We start from the raw sequence: 25,125 nt of genomic DNA, 5'->3' as shown, positions 1-25,125 counted from the left end.
TTACCAATACCCAAATTTTGATTGACATTTCAAACTTGAACTTCCATCTACTGAAATTAGTGAAGCAGATTTCCTTTTTTCTCAAGAGTAATAAACCACTCAATGGGCAAAATACCAATATGCAAGTAGGAGCTTTTTATGAATGTTTACATGTATGCGTACACTGTATTGATTTGGACTCCTGTGGGGGAGTAACTTTCTCAAAGTAATCTCCTATGATAATAATTTTAACTAGTTAATTAGATAAGAAAACTCTATGAAATACTCTCAACTGCACATTAGAGGTGAAATAACATACCTTTAAAAACTAGCCACATCAGTCCTTGTTCATCCGGAAACAATATATGAAAATGTTTAGCTTTTGTATGGTTTTTTTTTTTCTTTTTTCTTCAATAAAAGAAGTTTTATGCTAAAAGCCTGTAAGTCTGTTGAAGACAATTCCATGAGAAAACACTGTAAGCATAAACATAATCTCCCCCTCCCCCAAAATTTCCTGTCTACAGTCCTATAATTCCGCACAGTCAATGACTTAAAAACATATATGAACTGAACAGTCAGGAGAAATAGATACTTATTAGAATTATGACTTTTATTTTTGTTCACTAGAGCAACATTGAGGAAAGAATTTTTACATACAGGTTTTTAAATCAACTTTACAAGCAAATTCCAATATACAGTATTTACTCTGGCCTGGGTTAAAAAACAAAAACAACAAAGCAGATAGGTAAGGGTACCTCTTTTTTTAGCTAGTATTGAATTTAAGATTTCACTGACACTGGAATTATATTGTTTTTATTGTGGTGCTTTTACAATTAAGTAGGCAGTGAGCAGCTTTACCACAACAGTGACTGAATTTCCTCGATAGCATAGTTGTAAGATTACTATACCGAGACCTCCCACCAGGATCATGTATTAAATCCACTCTGCTCAGAAAAAGCCACTATAACGAGATAAGGAATAGCTATGCAATCCCAATTCAAGAACGGATTTCCATTTGTATGGCAAGAAAATGTCCATATTAAGAGGATTATGTGCTGTGCAAAAACAGAAATACTTCCCCTCCAACATGCAACCCACCCAAGTATGACACTTTAGAATGTGCGTATGGTTGTGACATGCAAACAAAGTAAATCACACAGATGGTATTCAGTTTTCTAGCATCATTACAACAAATCAGCATTTAGATCAAGAATGAAATGACTTTTACTGACCTATGATGCAGTCTAGTTGCTATGTATAGTCTCACTGCTATGAGATGTAAAGTTGAGGAACCCACTTTTTATGGAACTGTATGAAAAATTCAGGGCTGTTTCGGATTTTCAGGGCCTTTGTGATTACTTCCAGAAAGTCTAAGAGATAATATTGCACTTCTTTTCTCAAACAAAAACATATGCTGAGAGCATTATTCTTTAAGGGCTATGCTAGTTCGAGGGGAGTTTTGCCATCAGCCTTGACTGGCAGTAGGAAGTGCAAGCTTCAGGGAAGGGGAAGGTAATAATCAGGCTACATCATCAGTGTTAAAATTCCATGGTTAAATTAAAGTCATTGCACAACAAAAACTCAGTACACTATATGAATATTTTTAAACATGCTAGAGTGCATATCAATTCTGTGAAAGTGACATGAAGATACCTTGGAAACAGCAACACTAGCAGGGAAATTAGTTTCAAACAAAAGCCACACACAGCAGGAGGCATCTAGATTATTTTAGGCACAACTCCAAGCAATAAAGCTCATTTAAAGTGCAATTCTGTTTTTTTTCTTTTGTGTTTATTCACTTGTTAAAACACGTAATTGCCTCTGTACACACATACTGAACAGTAGATTAATACTTTTGTGAATATTGCACAAAAGAATGAGAGATCAAAACCGAGAAAATGGCAATAAACCAGTTTTACAAACCTAAAAAAAACCCTGAAGATATCAAATCCTTTAATTTACGCATTTAGTATAATCTGCACCAGTACTGATGATGTATCTGCACCTTCTATAAGGCAGATACATTGCCTGAAAATACTTACTTAATCCCATCTGACAAGCTCTACACAGCGCCCTCTTATCCATTTCCCCTCAACCCGCGTCCTTCACTGAAGTGAAGCTTCAAACTTCACTACTTCTCTTCCAGTTGCCCATCTACTGACAGGCTTTGCTCGTACTCTGGACTTACTATACATGCAACAGAGCCTTCCCTGGTAAAGTCTGAAGAGCCAAAATATGTAGTTGTCTTTAGAGGGATGTGAGGTTAGCAGCTGAATACAAACACAATTCAGGCTAGCATCTGTCTCATCCATGATCAAATCCTGCTGCCTCCAGCTCAATGTCTCACTAATCTGTCAGAACAAAATGGGGAAATGCTGTAACAAAGAATATAATCTTCTTACGCTCGTTTAACACAGGAAAAAACAACCCCACAGAATAAATATATTTTTGTTCTTCTGGGAAAAAACATATTAAGAACTACCTTCTTTTTTATGAAAACCCTGATCATCTCTTTGCTTCGTTCCTTAGTTTTCAGTAAAGGTGCAGATAGCCAGATATCTATGCTTTTAAATGTAAACATAAAAATTTTAACATCACTAAATCAGGCTGGTGATACCTCCTAAATAAGAAGCAAAAGAACTCACGGTGAAATATCTCTGTCAATAGCATTAAGTGAAAATCATCTTTTTACACAAAATCATATACAACTAAAAATAAAATCGGCTTCTCTTCAAAAGTAAACTTAAAAATACACCTTCCATAGAAATCTATATGGACCGGAAAACGAACGAGGAATCTGATCACTCCCTCAGCAGTTTTTGAACTCCTGAGAAACACAGTTAGCTGCCAGGAGCTAGTTTTGAGGAACATAAAAAGTCAGTTTTATTTTCTTACCAAAAGTCAATGCTTACACTGAAGGCCATCTAATTCAATGCTTTTCAAGGAAAGAAAGAATTTTTCCTGGAGAATAATTGTTACAGCAATGTTGAATTGCAGTTATTTTGATCCTCTGTCAACGGTAACAATTAATGTTACCATTGTTACTTCTTGCTTACATTGTCTTCGCCCCAGTTAACAGGAAGTTCTGCAAGTCTCTTATTTCAGATTGATATAAGCAGTTCTGAAATAGAACCTTCCCCCCTACCCATTTCCCCCCCAAGCTTTTCATTTTTCCACTTCATTGTCAGTTAAAAGAATTTACAGTGTGACAAATGCGAAAACTTTCTTGGATATTAATTATGTACTGAGAAATTCAGGTGATATATTTTTTCCTTCTCCCATCCAACTAAGGTATCCATCAGGATACCCCTAGTTAAATGGCTTCTACTACAGAAGCTGATTATTGAACTTATTTATGAAATGTCTGTACCTACTCACTTTAATTCTCTCAAAGAAAATACTGTAATACGTCAACGTCCTATAGCCAAAGCCTAGAACAACCTATTACTATGTTTCATTTTACTGACATTATATGCTGTTCAGGAATAGATTTTGAGCAAAGTTATTGTAACAGCCTTCTGCTTCTGATTTTAAAACCAATTCAAGAACAGAAAAAAACCCCAACTGGTAACATCCAGGAGACAGTCATGGGAAAGAATGGAAGAATTGGAGATGGGACAGCTGGAAAAGTTTTCTGGAAAGCTTCACTGGATATGCATATGTTTAAGTCACAGCACATGTGTCATGGTCCCATAGTTGCACCATGATAGGCATACATTTCCAGACCACTTTCAGAAAAAATACTTCTCCTAAAGAGCAGCAAAATTTTTTTCTTTATTTCCCCAAAAAGCTCCTTCCCAGTTATCATGCACTTCTTTAGAAATTACAAAAAAAAATTTTTTACAAAAAAACCCCAAACCAAAATACACATCTCTGAAAAACTCTTAAGAGTACCAGCTCTGGATTAGGACATAATAGGATTGCTCAAAGCAAGTAAGTAGGGTTATTTTTTTTTTTTTTTTAATAGTTGCTTTTTAATACAAGTTTTATTCTGTAAAATAGTTTCAAATCCTTACATATATGGCAAAGTTTGTGCAAAATTTGAAGTCAGGTACTGTAGAGCCTTTCAATATTAAACAGAAATCAATAAATACAATTAGTACAATAAAAGTTAAAAAATATTAATTAAAATGCATGTTGTGCAACCTCGACATAGGTGTTATGGACCCCATATTCCCAGAGGCTCCCTACTTACCAATTCATAAGAGCCTGTATCGGAAGGTTTTGCACAAGTATCCTTAGCACTGCGTTTCAAGAATCTACCCGGTAATGTGTCTATTCAACACAATAAGAAACATACCACAACCTTTTAACAAATGATGTTTAAGAGAGAAGATCCATTTCACCCTGTGAAATCTGCTTATTGTCTGTGAACAGTGAAAATAGGATAAATAAAGAACAGAGCAACTTCAGATTACAGCAAAACAAAACAACACAACCCACCCAACCCATCAGATTAAATAACATTAAATATGTCAGTCTTGAGATAATGATAAATACAAGGGTTTTTGCATAGGCCTCTGGAATACAGAGTCAGAATTATGGCCAATAAAACATCTGCTAGTAAGTCTACTTTTCCACCACTCTAACCTAACGAGTACTCAGAACCAAGAAGTTAAACTGAATAGTAATTTCATTGTCTAGTAACTCAAATCAACAGAGGTAAGAAATTATTTCCGCCATCCTGAAATGCATTGTGCAGCACTCTGGTATTCGTGGTCACCACAGACTTCAGTATTTGCTTAATTACTAAGATCACTGGGCAATACAACCTTTAATACAGACCTACGATATAATAAAGCACACCCAAGAGAAGCTGCACAGCTCATAAAATGAGCCTCAGAACATAACAGGGTGGAGTATGCAAACACTAAAGAAAAATGCTATTTTTCACTCAGGATTTGCAGGCTGTAGATAAAGCAGCCTCGAAGGCAGTCAATACATACGAAGTAGGTTTAATGTATGGCATCGTTCAATGATATGTAGATATGTTCTCAATGTGTCTTTGGTTTAGGGAGGCGGGAATGCCTATTAGAGGGCAAACTATCCCCAGCACGCAAACCGGTATTCTGTGTTTGCACATTTTCCTTTCTCTGTACCGGTGGCTTTGGGATATTGGTCTTCAAACAGGTGTTTTGAGGCTCTGCAGATACTGGTGTGGATTTCTGACTGCTCATTTGCTTAGATTTAACAAAGGACATAGTTGGTGGGCGAAGTTTAGACACTTTCTGACTCTGTTTACCCTTTAGGTTATCCTGACCAGATGTTGGCTGTAGCTGAGTTGAACTACTCGATGGTAGAAGCTCAGGTTCCTTGGAAGCAGCAGCATGATTTGCAGATCGTGCGAGAACGGCCATCGTAGGAGGCACTAAAGCATTTGGGGGCTTTGCGATTCTTAAAGTCTTTGGCCAAGAAGCCTGGTTTGTGAATGAGGGTTGACCTTTCACAGCTAATTCAGTCTGCACCTCTCTAGCATCAGCTCGTTTAGACGTCAGAAAACAGGAACAAGATGGTAATGTACCTTCTTTATTATTAGCCATGTCTCCAGAGTCTTCAGTATTTTTATTTTTCAGATTTTCCAAATATGATGCATTCTCATCTTTTATGTTTAACTGTATGCTCATTAAAGTGTTTACATCATTCAGGCTATTTGTGAGAGAGACACCTGCAGCGTTTTGATTCTGATGATTGCTATTTTCATGCAGACCATGTTTAGGATATTCACTGTGGGCCTCGATATGTGGCGTTTTTATTAGTTTTCCCTGGGCGAGGTCTGTGGAACTGGGAAGGCTGCTGGAAGGCTGTAGTACTTGAGGCTGTTAAAGAGAAAAGAGTACAATAATATATTAGGCAAAGAAAACACCAGATAACATTCTGAATCCAACGTGTGCTGACTGGATGCTTGATAAGGGCTGTATATCTGTTTTTTTTAAAATCAAAACTTTGACTTTTGCAAAACAGGATGGTTCATGGGACATGTACAAATGTGACTTGTAACTTAAGTGGAAAAAAATTATACTAGCACTGAAGTACAAAACAACATAAAGACAAAAAAGAAACTGATTAGCTTGAAAAATAAACATGAAAAAGGCATGGTTGATGGTTTCACCTAAATCTGCAGAACAGTGTAAGAATGGCACATGAGCACTGATCAATTCCAATTCAAGTGCTTAATAAACAAATGCAACAGCTATCAGACTATATCCATCTTAATTTCTATTCACTGCACACTCAAGTTTTAACTATCCCAAACCTTTTATTAATGTTCTATACTATACAGGCAGGAAAGGAGTTTAATGGACCACGTAAATTTACAGTGCATTTTCCTTGCCTTACTGAGGCCAGAAAATTTGATACAGGTATGTTGTAATTAGGCTATTGACTAGACTTAGGTAACTGTTTTATCTTAAATGGATTTCAAATGGGCTGATAAACCATCTTCAACAAAGCAGTACAAGAGAATACATGTGAAACTAGAGATCATATACTACTACACTGATAACCAAGTGATAACTTAATGAAGATGTTCCATTTTATCAGAAGATACAATCTGATCAGACATGTGTCAGACAAGAGAATTGCCAGTACCTCTTCTGGATCATTTCTATTTTCTCTTTGCTCTTCCCTGTAAAAAGACTTTAAAGATTAATGTGTGCGCTGGCTTCACAACCACATCCTAGACCTGCAATTTGTATACAGATCTTGGAAGAATTATTAAAAATTCTGCAATTCATGGCAAAACCTAAAACCTATTAAAACTTAAACTATAGTTTTAGCAAGTTTCAGGTTTGGATGATTTTCTGATTTTCTTTATAAAGGAGGGGAACTGAACTACTACAAGCTAGTCTTATCTCTAGGCTACTTGAATTCTTACCAACTGATAGAATGCATGTACATAATAAACAGGCTTATAATATTTGTTTCCTAGTGAAATATAGTCAGTAAAAAAGAAGCAATGTTTAAGAGTTTTGACTAAAAAAGTCACTTCAGTCACTCTCTTGAATTATTCACAGCTTCTAAATGAGAAAGCAAATTATTTGTCTGGTCTTTTTAGCTCTTCTTACAACCAGCAGGAAGAATGTAATGATAGCTATGCATGCCAAAGTCCTGTTACATTTTTAGGATGATAGAACATCTTGGGATTCTTTCAGCTTTTCGTCTTTTCCTTAGCAGGATTACTACTGAAAACTGAATCCTCAAAATCCCTCATCAAGAAAAAAAAAATAATGATAATGAGAGAAATATCAAGGTTTCGCAATCTAATTTTCATTTACTAATAGCGTTTCCTTTTAGAATATACCAGTTCTACCTGTAAGCAAAGGCAACATCTAAACTGGACCAGTGACATCAGCAAGTGATAGACAGGTAAGTGCAAATACGTTGAGCAGTCTGAATAAGATTGTTTTGGAAAGAGGGAGGAAGAGGAGAAGGACAAGAAAAAAAAAAAGACTTCAAAATGGTGTCAAATGAGTATTAAAATGTTATTCCTTACGTGAGCAAAACTAGCTTAACTTTGTGAATCCTTCTTAACCAAGCAATCCTACAGGAAGGAAGTACTAAACACAATTATTAATTCAATACATTAAGAGAGTTACAGCTTAAAAAAAGTGAAACCTCCAGATATTTTTGTCATTTTTCAGCATTTATGTAATAGGTTACAAAAGTCATTATCTTTCCAGCTTAGGAGCTGACAGATGTTAGCCAAAATGATTTATTGATTTAAGACCTCACCTGCAAAAATAAAACTGCTAAAAATGAGTGCAGCACTATATACCTGATTCCCATACAAATATGTCAATAAATAACTCAAATTTTCTAATGCTACTCAAAGTCAAAAATTAGTACATTTATAGCAAACAGTATTGTGTCAAACTCTAATATGCAAAAATCATTGTCAGAAAACTTTTTCCCTCTCACCTAGAAAGGGTTTCTAAATGCCAGTCTTAAAAATGCACATAGTATCTAATCGTAGCATTACAAATCCTAACTTTATATCAAATAATCCTAGTTATACTAATCAGCAAAATGAAAAATTTGTAAGTTACAGAAGAAACTAAATTTCTATGGGAAGTTGAGTTGAACACAAAACCATCTGAAATACAACAAAGTAGCAAGCTTTCAATAATGCTATTTTGAGTTCTTTTGATAAAACCTAGGTATTATTTGAGCTTTTCCATTTGGACAATTTTGCATTTTTGTACATGAAAATAGCCAAATAGGTATTTTCCTCATTATCCTTCATAACCTAAAAAGGTCTAAGCAGCTTAATATCCAGAAAGTTAGCAATTCAACTGCAGAAAACAGCTACATGCTCAGAATTATGAGGACACTAAAGCTATGATATCATCTTTGCCTAGTTGTTTTAAATACTGTACTGTTTTCTAATTTTGTCTTTCTATTTAGTCAAAGTCTGTCCAATTACCATGATTACAAATTTTAGTCTCTTCAAATTGCTACATACATTAACATTCAAGATGACACCGACAGCAGAGAACCACCACTTCCAAAATATGCAAGTAACAGTTCACAAGGTATCTAACACTGAAAATCGCATTATTTTCATCCGCAGCTTACATCTTTGCTTTATACACAAGTTCTCCTTTTACTAAGGAAGTCTTAATAAACTATGACCATGTTATTAGTCAAAAAAACAGCCAGCAGAAGGACTAGTACTTGGTGAATTCCATCACAAGAAGGAGGGGGAATAGAAACAAAGCAGCATTCCACCTTCTAGGCATAGTATTTTATTTCATGGAAGTCTTAAAAAAAAGTTTATCATCTACATTGCTTTGAGTGCATTTTTGATATTTCAGGATGGGACAGACCATGACTTGGTGTAGACTGTCATGCTAACTAAACATCTATTTTTGTCCCATAAAGAAAATACTCAGGTGGACAAACACCTGCATTCCTTTGGGATGCTCCTAAAATGTAAAGTTGGACTCTAAAACATTTCGAGTACAATGTAACCGAAGAAAATTAGTTCTTCCTAAATCGAAAGCACATTAGACAAAACACTTTGTGCACATGCTCCTTTTTGCACAACAAAGAAACAGACTTTGCTGTACCGGCAAGAGCTTCAAAGACTTGCATGTATTGATTCACCAATCGAAATTACTGAATTACAGTCCCTACCACATTAGCTAAAGTACTATTTCTCTTATTTCTCTCAAGTAAAATTGACTGTTACATCATCCTGAGAAAAATGACAACATATCCATGAAGAGGATTACCATGACTACACAGTTACTGAACCACTGAGATTGTATTAGTTTTGTGTTGGAAAACTGAGACAAGTATGTTATAAAAGATGTTAAATCAATGTGGCCGTGACAGTGATATTCGTTGCAATATCACTACTCTAAAATTCCCTTCAGTTTTGCTTTGGTCACTCTGTATCTCTAACCTCAATCCTCATCTCGAATCCCTATACAATACCTCTGTAGAATGAAATAAAGGCATTTTCTCCCTGCAATATTTTGAGGAATGAGGGGAGTGAAGCAATGAGAAATCAGAACTGCATGCACATCTCCAATAGACATGCATCATGCATAGGGCAAAAAACCAACAGTGAAAATGCGTGAGGAGGAGATGGGAAGAAATCTGAAGTTGTACTGTACCACGCTTTATCACAGAAGTAATGGACTAACTTCTCAACTCCTTGCCAATGGCATAATGGGAAAGCAGAGACAAGAAAAAGACAAGGACAATGATGTCAGAGGACCAAGACAAAACAATGAGCAATTGCCATGACAGAACTGCAACTTTTCACCATTTAAATTGCAATTACCATGCCCCCCATTCGTTTTTAATCCGCCTTCCAGAAACAATGGTAGTAACAGTGTTTAAGTAATGCAGTACAAATAATATTTATAGCAAGACCTGCACGGAATACCTTTGCTCTTACAACTTGAAGTCTTTTAACACAGTTGATCACTTACACTTCAAATACTGTTTAGAACTGTAACAGAATTTGTGCGTACAATTACAACTGTACATACCAAAAATATTTACATCCATGCACATACATGTTAGATACATGTATCATAAGATACACTGTTATTACATATTTTGACCATGTTGCCTATACTGTTTAATAAGCCATCTTCCTAGCAACTTGCTCACAAGGCTTGAAGAGACTCTGAACTACCATGGTTTCATTTTTGGAGGAGAGGCCAGAGGGGAAGGGACACAAACCCTGCTACCTAAGTTTTTCATTTTCTGATCAGTTCTGACATCCCTTATCTCACTGCCTTGGCACAGGATAAGCTTTCATTTCACAGGCCTTTTCACAGGCCTTCATTTGAAGACACAGCCTTACTGAAAGGCTACACTGGAAAGCTCTCATTTTCTACCTTTGGAAAACATCACGATTTCACACCTTAAATCTGTAGCATTTGCCAATACCTTCACTTTAAATATTTTTTTTCACCCTTTCATCTAGCTATATTATAGCAATATTTCCACATTGTAAAATAGGATTCCACAATATGGAGTGTGACTTCAAACAATGATACAAAACAACCCTAATTTTTTTTAAAACCACCATTCACCACAGCATGGGGATAGTAAAATAATTAGTAATATGGCATAGCATTATTTTTTTTTCTGCATAGTCTGTATAAAAACCCCAACTTAAAGACAAATACTGTCTTTATCAAAGAAAAATTACTGAAAGTAATACATAACTACATCAAGACAGGCATTTCATCCATAAATACAGATATATGTGCAACAAACACACAAATAGGACCACATGTAAAATTAAGTTTTCTTTGCAAATATATACTTAGGTACAAGAGACATTTCTCTTGTAGTCCAATCTGCAACAACCCAACTTGGGAGAAGGGAGGTTTTTTTTAAAAAGACTTTTCTTCATATAGCTGAACACTCATCTCTCAGAGCAAAAATAAATACATGTAAAGGACAGTAATGTAATGACTCCAGGATATTTTTAATGATTTGTCACTCTCTTAACATGAGTCAGAACTTTCAAGATAATATTCTGAAGCAACTTTGTTCTGCTAACACCAACATTCTGTACACTCTACAAAGAAAGTGAACCAGTCAATAAAGGTTTGGAAACATTTCATAATGTTAAGCAATGTACCCTTGCTTAAAAAAAAAAGAAAAAGAAAAGCCTAGACTTGATTTATGGTCCATGTGCATACAGCAGCTTTCTTGCTGGTGATAAAAAGCTACATGTCACCTGCTAGAATTGCTTACATTACCATTATTTGTAATGCTTACATACAAAAAGTCTAAATACTTTTTCCATGAAGTGCACAGTAAGCAGAGATGTGAACAACTGCAATGCTTGCATAACAAAACAGTTTTCACCTGTGTTTGTGTAGAAAAGCACTTGGGGCTAGCGGAATAACATTCTTGCATTACAACAAGAGTTTGTAATTGGTTCATTGACAATGTGTATTCTCAATACTGTGTTTCTAGAGCTGCATCATTAAAGCTTCAGAATACAAATGCAAAAGTTTTAAATTGTACTGAAGAAAGTTTGCTATGTCATCAAATTATATCCTATAACCAAGAGAAAAATAAAGGGCCATTACGTAAGAGTTCAGTTCAAGACACATATGGGAGATACAGGAATAAAATACATACAGTTTCATTCATAAAATGACAAAAAATCAATGTACTACCATGAAAGTGTTTATGAAATACAAAATGCTGAATTGTTTCCAAGGCTGTTGAAACAACACGAAGTTAGTAAATGTGTAAGTATTAAAAATTAATTCTCATTAAAAGTGCAAAACATACATCCAATTCTAAAGCATGTGATATGGTAAGTTCATAGGGCAAGTTAAGCAGTAGGTATGCTAACATTGTAACTGGTGCTAATAGAGAAGAACTGTAAGCATATGATAGTATTGTAATATCACATAGCAGTGATATACTATCTGTCCTGTACAGCAGCAGTAAAATTACATTACAGTACATAAACAACTAAATATGAACAGTTTACAAATTTATACCCTCATAATCTACAGTGCTTGTAAGTGATCTATGTATCCATCATCTCTCAACAACATAGTGAAAAAGCCTGCAGTATTCACAAGTGCAGATGGTATTTTAGGTTCGGGATCCAGAAGTTAGAGAAGAAATGCTTGAATTCCAAGATCTCCAGACAGAAAACACAGCCAAAAAAACCCTGAGACTACTTCACATTCCCATCACCTTCTCTATATTATTGCAAAAGAACACTAACATTGGCTTTAAGGCTGCTTTCTTGTTCTCGGTGGTGATACCCAGCTCACCACTTGCCTCGAAACCCCACATTTGGTATTGTGTACTAGCTCAAAACCCAGCAGACCTGAAACCACTGAACCAAGGGAAGAGGTAAGGTGGGCAAAGAAGGATGCTAGTGATAATTCCAGTACTGTTCTACTTTATGGGACTCTTCACACAATGATGAATCATTGATTTTGCAAGTGTCAGTAAAAATGTCCAAGAAACCTCCTAATCTATACTGCATTTTTACTCTCAGTATTTATCCTTTGATCAATCCTAAGATTAAAGAAAAAAGCTAGGAACACTCAGTTACAGGAAACATTTCTTTTCCTAAGCAATAGGCTAATTATAGGTTAGGTTAATTAGCCAATGGCTGGTTTTCATCTACTTTATTTCCTTTACTAGTAGTTAATAGAGTTTAATGTATAAGATGTATACTAAAAAAATCCAACCTGCTTTAGTAATGGAAGTTCACTATGGAATCCCTGAATAAGAAGCTGCTGCCATTAGTGGAGGAATGAGGTGGGGGCTCAGAGAACTGGTAAGAGGTTAGCAATGTTTTCTTCTTCAGTTGAGCAGTCAGGGTGAATGATGTGACACCAGAGGCACACATCTGGCAGCTCAGACAACCATCCTCCCATTCTGACTCTCCGATCAGTAAGCCCCAAAAGCATGACATTTATGTGCTCCTCAGGTCTAAACCTGATCTTTTTAAACTCAGACTCTCTGCTGACAGGAGAGCAAAACAGCCAGGCTGTGCTACTGCTGGCCCTCTACCCAGAAACAGAAGACATGATGATCAGCTTTAGGGGTTCTACATTCATTACACAGACACAGAGTCCCACAGCAAACGCCACAGGAAAATGAAGCACATCCCTCCATTGCATAGAGAAAAGCCTACGAAACAGGCTGTGCATTCCTGATGAGTTGTTTAAATGAACGTTGTCACAGAAATGTCAAGAGAGTATTTGAAACACAATTTATAGAATACTTTACAATTTTTTTTCTTGTAATTGAAATAAGTTAGGGTTATTGCAAATATTGAAATATATGTAAGCTTAGTTTTCCAAGGTGCAGCTTACTCTTCAGATCTCCATTGGCCCTGGAAATCTTACTTTGTTTCCATAATTTTACTTTTTCCTTTATTTCTTGTCCAAATACACTCTTGGGCTTTGCTAGGCAGTCAAACACACTGTAATTCTCAAATTACAGTACATTTTAAAAATATAACTTTAGCTTTATGAATTAGTTATATTTCTTTGAACAATTATCTGTTTATTATGCAATACCAAAGCACAAGATAAGACTTACCATTTCTCTATGTCTACGTAAGCATACAGTTTTAAAATCAGCAATTGTCTTTTTTGTTTTGCAGATCCAAGCCAAGAGAACAAATGCATCTTACATCAGCCCACATTGTAGCTAGCACATAAGGAATGTTAATAAATCATGCAAGTTTTGCAACAGCCACTTCAATGTATTAGAAGCATTTTTACAACAAATACCGAGGGGGGAGGGTGAGGGAGGTGGGGAATTAGTTTCAGGGAAGCCATTCTGAGAAGTTGAGAAAACTTCTTGTGAGAGGCAATGAAAACGACACTCTCACCAACGTTTTTGTTTACATCCTCAACATATTTATGTAAATACATCCACATATGCACGGGTGCAGACTTATGAGCAAACAGAACACATACACAAACAGGATAGTATATTACAGCCATGAAAAAGAAAGGGAAAATGCAGCAAGCAAGATTTATGTTAAGACAAGACTGGAAACAAGGGCCTATTCAGGTTTGCCTGAAGAACTGCTGAAGTAAATCAGCGTTTAATAACTGTTATAAAGCTATAAGTTGTAGCTGCTTATACACTGGCTGAAGGAAGCATTTTGGTTAGCCACAGATTATTGTGTATGCCTGTAAATCTGCCTGAGAAAGGAGGATACTACGAGATGAACAGTGCGTGCAAAGGGGAAGCTTCTACTGGAACACGGTGAGGGAGATGAGTGAGAGGTACAGACTCACTCTGTCTGCGGTGCGGTGGAACACTCCGAGGGATGCCCTGGAATGAGCCCTGCCAGGGAGAGAAGGAGGGAGCAGAATACCCACCCTGTGCAGAAAGAGAGAGGGGGAGAAGTATAATAAAAAAGAGAACAGGGAAAAACAAGACACCAAAAAGCCACACCATTCTTTTTTTCCCCAGAAAGGTATCATTATATTTCCCAGTCATTCTACTTTGTAAAAGCAAACACTACATGTCACTAAAGGCCAGAGGAAAAACGACATTATGATGCCCTAAACCAGTCAGAAAACTTACAAAATACCTCAATTTTTATTCAATATATATGCACACATTTCTGTTAAAGATGTTTTTAAGGGAAAAGTATAGGAGCTGAGCTTTTCATGTTAAAAATACATGCTAAAAATTGCATTTTTACACCTTTCAAAAATGTGCCTCACCAAGCAGTAAGTTGCTTAATACTAATCTACTGGAAAACCAGTCAGCTTTAGTTTACAACAAAAAATTTCTAATGCATAGAAAACAGATTTTCTAGCAAATCCTCGTGCTTTAGAGTTCCCTTCACTCATATTTTGATAGTATTATTATTTTGATAGTATTTTTTGATAGTATTATTGAATGTGAAAAAGAAGAGGTGACATATAACTGTTTTCCTTGCACTTTGCTCTTGGAGCTTGAGTCTTCCATTACAGGATCAGAGAACTGTGCACATCAATGCCATGCAGGGTTTGCCTGTCAGATGTTTCAGATCACCAAAGTGACACATTGTGGTTGCTGCATTCTCAAAACAAGAAAAAGTAACTTAATGCAGTCTATCATTTTCTCCATACCCTTACTTTTGAAAGAAATCTATCAAAGCTGGAACTGCCCTTTAAATCACGTAATAATCTTGATTTCCTATTTCAGCAAGACAGATTTAAGTCTTTACAACCCTTTCACCATTCTGCAGCTGAAAATTTCTGCCTTTATCTGTTCTGGAATATTGGTGCTAACAATAATGACTGCCATTGCCTCCTGGCTACCAGTAACCAGCAGATATCAACAGCAACCAGTTATAGTTACTCTTTCAGACAGCAGACATAAGATATCTGAATGAACACCTGTATCAAAGAAAACAGGAACACAGTTTGCCCCTCCTCTCTAGCTTCTCTGCTGGCATATCTGCTGCAGATCATGCTGCCAGGGCTGGACAAACAATAAAGAAGTCTTATTGCCATGCTGCTTCTTTTAAAAAAATGTAAAGCATCACATTATTTCTATAAATAAATACTCTGCTTTTGTTTATCCTAGTAGAATTTTAAACACTTCCCTGACCTTCCAGTTATCCTAATCTAGTTATGTTTTATCCACACTATTCCAAGTTTCAGTACTGCTAAGATGTAACTTAATAACACATGCATTTAATCAAGTCTTAATTTGCTGTCCAGAACACTTTTAAACTAGAACAGGAAATAAAAAAAATCTGACAAGACTTCTTTATTCTTCTTCAGAAGCGGAGATAAAACAATTATTGGGGCAAAATTCAAAGAAACAAATTAAACAAGTTCTTTAATCTGATTATCTCTAGATGGAGATATTGATTACCTAACATGTTCTTACAGTCCTCCATCAGTAGCCATTAATGCCAACACAATTTTTAGACTGCTGCATGAAAGAACAACATTACTAGCTTCAGTCAAGCAATATGACAAAATAATAGTATGTTGCATCAGCTGAGTAGGTATTAAATACAGAAACATTCCTGGGAACAAGATTAATCAATCAATGATTGATGAGACATTAACAAAAGCTTTGGATTTTCACAACGCTGTACAAAAGAACACTTCATTTTTCAAGCTTGTTCACATTTCATCCTAAATGGTGTCAGTGTGGTGGAACAGCAACAAAAAATTCTTTCCATTCTCCAAAGGTAACTGAATCTCCAGATAGTAAAAAGCACTGTATCATCAGGCATGGGTCTCCTCTTGTAGAGACTTGCTTGAGTTCGCAGTGGGCTTTTTCCAGACTTCTTTGAAATTTTAACGCATTAAATTAAGAAGGGAGGTGAAAATTTTATATCCTCTCCCTTCCTCTCTCTAAGAAGAGAGATTAAGACAAGTACAAGCCAGCTGAGCTACACAACAGTTGTGATACTATCGTAAAAGCAAAGAAATATTTAGATGTCTTGATACATACCAGTAATTTTTAAGCATCCACATTAGCACTTCAAAGCACATCACTAAGTACAGTCTTCTCAATAATTCTTCATGGTATTTAATCATTACACTGACTGGAGAAGTAAATGAAGAAAGCGCAAGCAACTTCCTTCAGTGTTTTGCCTGCTAAACTGAACTGTTCTCCAGGCACGGTTGAGTCCCCTTCTCCTGAATGCTGGAGAACATTCTGTAATCTGAGAAGCAGAAGAACTAGCACTTCCTCTGGCAGCAGTCTTGAGAGTTTGCACTGCTCCATATAGGCAAATGTCAAATAAATGCCAGATTTCTTATTTGTAAAAAAATCGTAACAAGCATTGTTTAATTGTAGCTCAAATAAGGTAATTAAAATCAACATCAGTTGAACCAAGTAAGGACCAGGAAATACAGCACTGGGAATCAAAGATGGGTGTTACGACTTACACTGATTTTACAAATGATAAAGGTTGTACGGATCCCATAGATTTAGTACATTAAGAGATAGGTATCTGCAAATAAGCCTGGCTTATGAAAAGGTGACTTTTAATAGTATTTTACAAGACTCCAGCAAATTTACAAAGCTTTCTCCTTTAAACAACAACTCACATCCATCCCCTTCCATTAGTCAAATGTGTGCTGAGGTTGCCAAGAAATCCAAAGAAGAGGAAAAAAGAAACATACACCAATAAGCTCATCTCCTCAGATTATGGTACATATTCAAAATACAGAGAAGATGTGGCAGTTTTCTACTAGATATAGGGAAGAAGAAAAACCTGGATTTATTTTATGTTTGATTATTAAAAAGTCTATAAAATTCATAAGCAAACAATGCTAGAATTGAAATACGAGAACATGACTTACCTCAGCTTCTATAAAAAAACAAACAAACATTTGATGGGATTGTTCTGTGTTCTGAAGCCTGGTCTGATGCAAGTCTTTCCACTTGCACTTTAATGTTAGACAGCCATCAGAACAGTTCCTCCCACCAGCTGTTATGTGCATCCAGCCTCTGAACTTAAATCCCATTCCTCTCATTTCCCAGATACTGGAATTGTGAAATAGCAAAAGCATCCCAAAAGGGAAGTGATTCAGAATTTTAAACACCGGGCAGAACAGGAGACTCAGGAGTGGAAAAATAAGAGCAGCTGAAATAAAGCAGCCTATAAACCAGAACAAAATGATCAATGTTCTTCAGATATCCTGATGAATTGTACAATTGCTGCTAAACGCTTTATGAAGTTCTGACCCTAACTGAACTGGAAAACCTGATTTGTTTGGGTTTTTTTGAAAAAGGCTGCTATGAAGATATTAAGGCCAGAGTTTACCATTGCTATGAAGAGACCTCAACCTTAGAGGAAGCAATCACATGAACAAAAGCAATTGCTTCTGCCAGAAAAGGACAAGATAAATATTTCTAAACTATTGCTGCAGAGTAATTTTAGGCCAACAGCCAAATATTCTGGCTATTTTCCCTAGGATACACCAATATCCAAAACTGCTACTGCTTTGAAAAGTCTTTTCTGCTGCAGAAACACAAATATAGGAAAGATCCACTTTTATCCATACAGCTGGAACCTTTAAGCACTTCCAAGAAGAGATGATTTTTGCTGCGTCTCACCTAGCATTGCCAGTTGTCTCATACAAACTCAGAGCTCCATATCACGAAAAACCTAGAATGTCATACCTCAAGTATCAATGTAAACAAAATATTTTTGCAGCAGTCTCCTCTTGCTAGCCTAGCACCCAGAAAGAGATTATAAACGAGCAGTTCTGACATGCAATAGTCTTTTTGAAAGTACTCAGGTCAAAAAAAAGCCCAACAGTCTTCTGTGCTGGTTTACACTAAACCAACAAGAATTGCCTGTGAAAGGTTCAAAGGACCTCTCTTCTGTGTATGCGCCTACATGTTATGCACTGTCACTGTAGCAGTGCAAGAAACAGATGCACAACATGACTATCTAGTCCAGCTATGGTTCTGTCTCACCAAGAATGTACTTTATAATGGATCAGCAAGCAGCAGAGTACTGGACAATGAGAGAAACCTAGGCTGAATGTGAAGATAAACACTAATATAGTGACTAGGCTTCAAAACCTGGACATTTAATTTCATAGTTGCAGAGTCAAAGCATATAGGAAGTTTAAGGCTACGGTGGAAGGAGATACTGAAAAAAAAAGACAACAGTACACAAAGACAGCCGAAGTATTACAAAGGTTCATCAAGACAATTGACGTGGAAGGCTTTGGAATGACAAACTGGAACAATACTGAAATGGAAGGCAAAGCATATCTCAGTGCAGAAGTAGAGAAAAGATGTAGCAAAGAACAAGAATATGCATGCTCCCATGCAAACTGAGGTTTTTTGTTGTCATTTTACCAGAGACAAGAATGAACTTGTACACATATTTAGGAAGCAAAGCTTATTCTCATCACTGTATACTGCTCTGATACCAAGGAGGAAATCAGCTTTTACTGTACGCTGTCTGCTGTTGCAGGGCATGGGAGAGCACCCATGAACTAGGAGGAGTTGCGTTATGCTACGGAAATGGACCTCAGAGGTCAGAATCTTTTACAGACACCTTCAACCAAATTCAGGGCTTTGTAGTTTGCTTGCTTGTCTTTTACTTTTCAGCATCTGCAAACAACCTCTCCAGTTTGAGAAGCCAAATAATTTATCAACATAAACTTGACATCTAACCCCTTTACCCTCAAAATCTTAGAGATAATATCAATATTTAGTATTACAGAAACAACACTGCAAAGCCTGCAAGACAATTGTAGCAATGGATGCTCACATTTTTCTTCTTTGTAAGCTTTGCCATCAACATTAATTTCTTCAGGTAATTTTATGTTCAATACCTTCTTCCAGGTTTTGGGTTTTTTTCTTCCATGATAGTTAAATGATAGACATAAATGAACTGGAAGTGAATTCCATGTAAGAGATCTGTAAGAAATCTTTCTCAAGTCATCATGGTGTACCCTGTCAGTGAATACTTGTACAAGCCATTATCCTGAGGATGGGTAACATAAAATAATGTTTCCCTCTAAGTTATCATTGTCTATATGAACAGTCAGAACTTATGTAAGTTTTGAGCATATTGTCAGGACACTACTTACAAGAAATACCATGTAACAGACAAAGTAGCTAGGCAATAGGTAGCTACCTATTAATTCTTAACATGCCCAATTTTCAAAACATTTATTTTCAGCCACTAGGTTTTATTACATGAGTACTAAGTTTCAAGGATTAACCTGAAGTTACATAGCTTCCATTTACCTACATATTTACCTTTAAGTAGGTAAAAACCTAAAAGTACTTTCAAAAACTGTGGTCTCTAAGGAGGATAACCCCAGACAAGTTTATAATCACATCAGGATGGGCCATTTTCTAGAAATATCTGGTAATACAGAAAGAAGCAGATAAGAACATGACTTTTCAAAAAGAGTATGTTTAATGATACTCACTTGTCTGTTTACTGGGAGAACCATGAAGTGATCAGAAATATTAGTTATTTCAAATGGACAGTAGAACTGCAATAAATTGCTGCAATTCATATGGTCTTAAATTCCCCAACTGAAATCTTTCAATAGCCCATTTCCACTCTCACTGTTTCCTAGTTTACTGTAGCATCTATTCTTTATGAAACACTACATTAACAATGTTTGTTAAGCACATTTCTGGAAGCATTTGAAGTATTTCTTGAAACAGTAAATTACTGTGTGTTGCTAGACTCTTATATAAACATTTCAGGAATCAGTGTCAGTTCTGCTAGAACTTGTAAACTGTCAGAATAATCTTGAAAGTTATAATAACTGAACTAATATAATAACTGAACTGAAACTGAAAGTTATAATAACTGAACTAAAGTAACTTCCTGATATTCACCACCAAAGTGACTGGCAGGTCAATACTTACAGGAAAAAATGGAATAGTTAAATACTCATCAACTTTGGTACATAATACCAAACTTAAAGAAGCAAAAAGCTTATATGCCTCAAAGGAGCTATTTTCTCATTGCCAAGACTTCAGTCATAATTTGGTTTTAAAAAAGGTAGTCTATATAAAAACTTCATAGTTTCATAAACATTAACTACATCTCATGATTCACATCACGTTCAGGACCAATAAACCTGATTTCTCACAGCCTGCACTCTCAGTTCAAGACCATTATACTAAATTGAACAGGAATGTTAAAGCGAAACAATTATTTTCTTTAAGACTTTTTTTTTGTGAGAATATATTTTACTCGTGTATCTCCTGCTGTTTCCATTTATTGTACTCCTACCTTAAGAAAATAGAGCCAACTGTCTCTCCTTTCTATCACAAGCAACATTTTATGTCATTGAGTCCCAGATCAACAATAATTTCATGCCAAGGTTTTTTCTATGTTTATACTTCTATTAAGCCATGCAAGGAAGCATACAAATGCATGTTAGCTGAGGAACTATTAAACCATAAAGTTGAGGTCTGATCATTAGAACTGAAACTTGGCTACAACAGCAAGACTATTGTCCTCCTTTAAGAAATCCCACATTAAGGACATCCTATCAATTTCTGTTTGCTTACAGAAAGCCTACAACTTACAAATATGCAAATGAGAAGACATTAAAAAAACCCACACACATTGTCCAAAAATTTTCAGCTATCTTTTACAAATAAAAGCTCCTGAAAAGCAGTATATTTTGAAATTTTGTCAGTACTTCATGAATTTTCCTAATTCCTTTATCAATTTTCCTGAGAAACTTTACATGTAAATAAAAATACTGAGATGTTTATAATGCAAATGTAATGATCATATGCCTACATGCATATGTATGTGTACCATATACATATGTATCTGTATATGTATATTCACACACATACTCTACCATGAATACAGCAGAGGTCTTTTTTGTTTTTTAAAAGATAGTCTCCCTTAATCCAAACTTCCTCATGACAAAAGTGTCTTTTTGAACAAAACTACTGAATAACTTAAGAAATATACTGACCAACCGGACCAAAACAGACAGTTGGGCTAAATGACTCCTTTTAGCTGAGATATCAACTCACATTCCCCATCTCCTCCAATATTTTTGTCTTATCAATTAATACCACGGGTTGCTCAAACTAAAGCTTCTGTAGTTAGCAGCTAACTTTCAATGGTTACTAACCTGTTTCTGGATTTGTGTGGAAAATGAGGTAGGAAAAAAAGGAACATGGAAGCAACAGTAGCTACTAACCTAGTAATAGCATCAATGCAGAAAAACATCAAATGAACATGAAATACATGAAATTAAAACTTGGGAAAAACAAACAACACGAGCTCAAAAGCTCTAAAGTAACAGGAAAAGAGAAACAAATGGGATAAACAAAGACATCATGCATACATTCTGGAACAGAGGTGTCAGAGCAAACTAAAAGCTATTTAAGGTTATGCTCTTTTTACATTGGGTTCTTATCACACGGAAGATGGTTGGAAAGCATGGTCTCAACAGGATAAAGCTGTTTGCTAGCAACTGGTGAATATACAGCGTGGTGGTATTTCTATCCTAGCACTATGTATTTAAAAGAGTAATTTTAGACAGATAGCAGGGGTGATTTATCTTCACTGCAATTCTACATCGAGTAACACCAGGCAGGGTAAAACCAAAGAAACAAAAAATTTAACTCATTTTTAACCTTTTAAAGAAATCTCTTAGGATTCTATAGCTAGAGCAGTAGCTTCAAGATCCAAAGACTATTTGCTGGTGACTGACAAAAGCCTTGTTTATCAAAGATAATCCCTTATTATTATAGCATATCAAATGTGTTGTCCCTCCCCCATCTTAAGTATTCTACTAGCGTTCAATGAAGAATGTAAGCTTTATATAATGGAAGCAAATGTGATCCATGCAACTAATATGGGAATGAAGATGTCCTTTGTCAAAGTGATTTTCACCAAATAATTTTCTGAATGAGTCAATTCTTCAAATAAACGGTAAAAATAAAACTAAAGTAAAAAATTTTTATAAAAAAATTAAACTTTTGTTTTTACAATTGTGGACTGAAACTTAGAATACATTGTTGCCTTTCCTCAACAAATGTGAGAACATCAACAATGAAACTTTAACCAGGAAAAAAATTAATACAGGTACCTATGACTAACATCAGGATATAGGAAAGTATCTTAAGTATGATTAGATATACAGCTTGGACTGACTGTAACTTAAATAGTGCAAAGGGTGATTATTTTAAGAGAAGACTTCTAAAGTTTAATTACTTATTTTAAAAGAAATGTTTGTAATAAGTTTAGATAAAAGGGTTGCAAAAGAACGCAAGGAATACACAGCAGGAAGGATACCATTCTCAGGTACAGCACAGAATCTCTTAAACACGGCCAAACTGTGTGACTGCAAAATAATAGAACTGGGGAATGAAATGCAGAAAGTCATATCTGAGAATCAATGGCATGCTTTACTCACAGAACTCCTCCTCCAGGAGGTTTGCGTAAATTTATCAGCATACGCGCACGTTGCCCCTGTAGATTTTTGACTGTCTTTCTGGCAGTTACATCTAGTGGCCTTAATCACCCCCAAAAAGAGAAAGAGAAAGGAAAATGTTAGCCTCTTTAAAACCCCAGTCAAGGCCCAGTGTTCAAATACCATGCATTACTTGACAGTATAGCACAATACGATCAAGCTGTAGAAACTAGTATTTACAGTGCTGAACAACTGCTTCTTTTCCCAAAATATATTTAGAAATAATCTAGAATAAATGTTGACTTTTCAATAGACTTTTTGAGTCACTTAAATTTCTGAAGCACCACATTCTTTAAGTCACCTTTCAGTAATTACAAATATCAGGGTTACTCATCTTCACAGCAGAGTTCCTTAGCTGCAACAAAGTTTCCAGTTACTACAATAATTAGGTATATGACCTCGCAGGGAAGGAGATTATTTCCTTGAAGAAACCTTTGAAGGCTGATAGTAAGAGTGAGACTAAGCATACTGAAAAATCAACACTTATTGGAAAATACTAATAGACAAGACAATTCGTTTTGGTATGCTGTGAACTGGAATTCTGTTATTTATGAAGCAGAGCAGAAAGCAAATCTTAACCTTTCATTTTTCTTTTAGAGGGAATAATCACATGCTAGACAGGGAGAAGATGAAGATCACAGGTCAATTTCAGTGCACGTATGTACAAAAGCACATGTTAAACATTTCATTAGAGATTGTGGTCACACAAGACTGTCTCCAGCCATGATAAATAAATATGGTGTGCACCTCTTGGCATCTTATCTACTCTACCTTTAATATCTTGCTGTGGCTTGAAATGGCTTGAAAACGTGGGGCTTAGAACAAGAGCAAAAAGCAAAAAGGCATATGTTATTTTTGCTTGAGGACTTATGTGTCTGCCTGAACCTGATTTATGATTAAAGTGCCCCATAACTTTTATTTATTTGGCCAATCTAATCTTACTATTCAACAGGCTTTGGTTTGTTTTTTTTAAAAACATGAATGCTACCTTGCTCAGCTTTAAATGCTATGGTGGAATTCTTTATTAAACTAATGGACAGTAGGGGAAAGGAGAGGAAGAAAAAAAACAACAAAAAACCTCAAGCAGAGTGATAGGCCTGATACCTGTTAATTTTTAAAATACTTTAAGCATAAAGTGCCTTATCTTCGCTCATTGTTATTTCTGAACAGCTTCTAGAATTTTCTGTTCAAAGCGTTTGCTTTGGAAATGAAATATTTAACAATCGTATAAACATCCTTGCTTAGTGCCACACACACAAATCATGATTCGCCTACAGAGTTAAAGACCCCAGGTGTACAGTTGCGAACACACTAGAACATGTAGAATTGGTCTGCTAACTGAACCATTAAAGACCCATGAGTCAGGTGGGTCTAAACAGAACCCAAATCTACTTTTGTTATAATGAAAGTATAGGAAAAATTTAGATGTCTAGGCCTCTTAAAGCCTTCATAAGAATTACCTATTGAAGTTACACTCTACAGTGCATACATATTGTTAAACATTTTGCATTATACTTACAAGTTGATGCTCTAATTGGTTGATTGTTTCATCCTTTTTCTTCAGTTCATCTTTAAGCTGCCTGATCTCATTCAGCAGATCATCCATCTGCAATAGAACAGTGGGCAATACGAGGTTTTCTATAAGGGCTACACAATCTAAATCAATACCTCTAGAGGACATAGTATATCAGATATTCATAGAGGACTGGCAGTAACATTAGCACATGCTTTCCTCCTCTTATTTGCATGGTGAGATGGGCTGTAGGCATACAACCTAAAGAGTGAAGAAACTTTACTCTAAGTCTCTTTTAAAGACAGCATTGAGCTGACCCACTAAATTTTCAGGCTATTTAAGTAAATCAGCTGCATTTTTGATGCAGTAATTCATCTGTTGTACAAACGACTGGCATCATGGAGATGAACAACCCCAGCCATCAAATACTACCTATACTCCTCTGTATACAACAACAAAAAATACTGAAGTTTAAAGGTTAACTGAACTTATCATTAACATAAAATGATAGAAACAAGAAAAAAAATAATTTAGAAACATAAGCATAACTACATTTACTGAATGCAAACACCACAACTGATTTGAATACATTCCACTAAAAACTGAAGACTTAGAATAATTATGCAAAGTTCAGAGACTAAAAAAATAAATCTGTAAGTGTGCAAAAATGGATTTTAAAATAATTTTCCATCACAAGGCAATTTT

General features: G+C 35.7%; 1 protein-coding gene across 7 annotated transcripts in view; it reads right to left on the bottom strand.

Annotated features, from left to right (window-relative positions):
- Positions 1–582: 582 nt before the first annotated feature.
- CCSER2 (coiled-coil serine rich protein 2) overlaps positions 583–25,125 on the bottom strand; it is a 73,223-nt gene continuing 48,680 nt past the window's right edge. For 3 of the 7 annotated variants that reach the window (XM_059821091.1, XM_059821093.1, XM_059821092.1), the window contains exons 8-10: positions 24,427–24,513; positions 22,851–22,949; positions 583–5,795 (exon numbers count right to left, since the gene is read on the bottom strand). In XM_059821091.1, the coding sequence (XP_059677074.1) occupies positions 4,974–5,795; positions 22,851–22,949; positions 24,427–24,513 (1,008 nt within the window). In that variant the 3' untranslated portion in view covers positions 583–4,973. Of the gene's footprint in view, positions 5,796–9,599; positions 9,640–14,246; positions 14,332–22,850; positions 22,950–24,426; positions 24,514–25,125 lie in introns of all 7 variants that reach the window. The other 4 variants (XM_059821094.1, XM_059821096.1, XM_059821095.1 and 1 more) reach the window with 2 other exon arrangements.

Source organism: Gavia stellata, chromosome 9 (assembly GCF_030936135.1).
Source record: "Gavia stellata isolate bGavSte3 chromosome 9, bGavSte3.hap2, whole genome shotgun sequence".
Taxonomy (NCBI): domain Eukaryota; kingdom Metazoa; phylum Chordata; class Aves; order Gaviiformes; family Gaviidae; genus Gavia; species Gavia stellata.
Note: the sequence above shows the minus strand (reverse complement) of the source record. Positions and strands in the feature narration are given on the sequence as shown.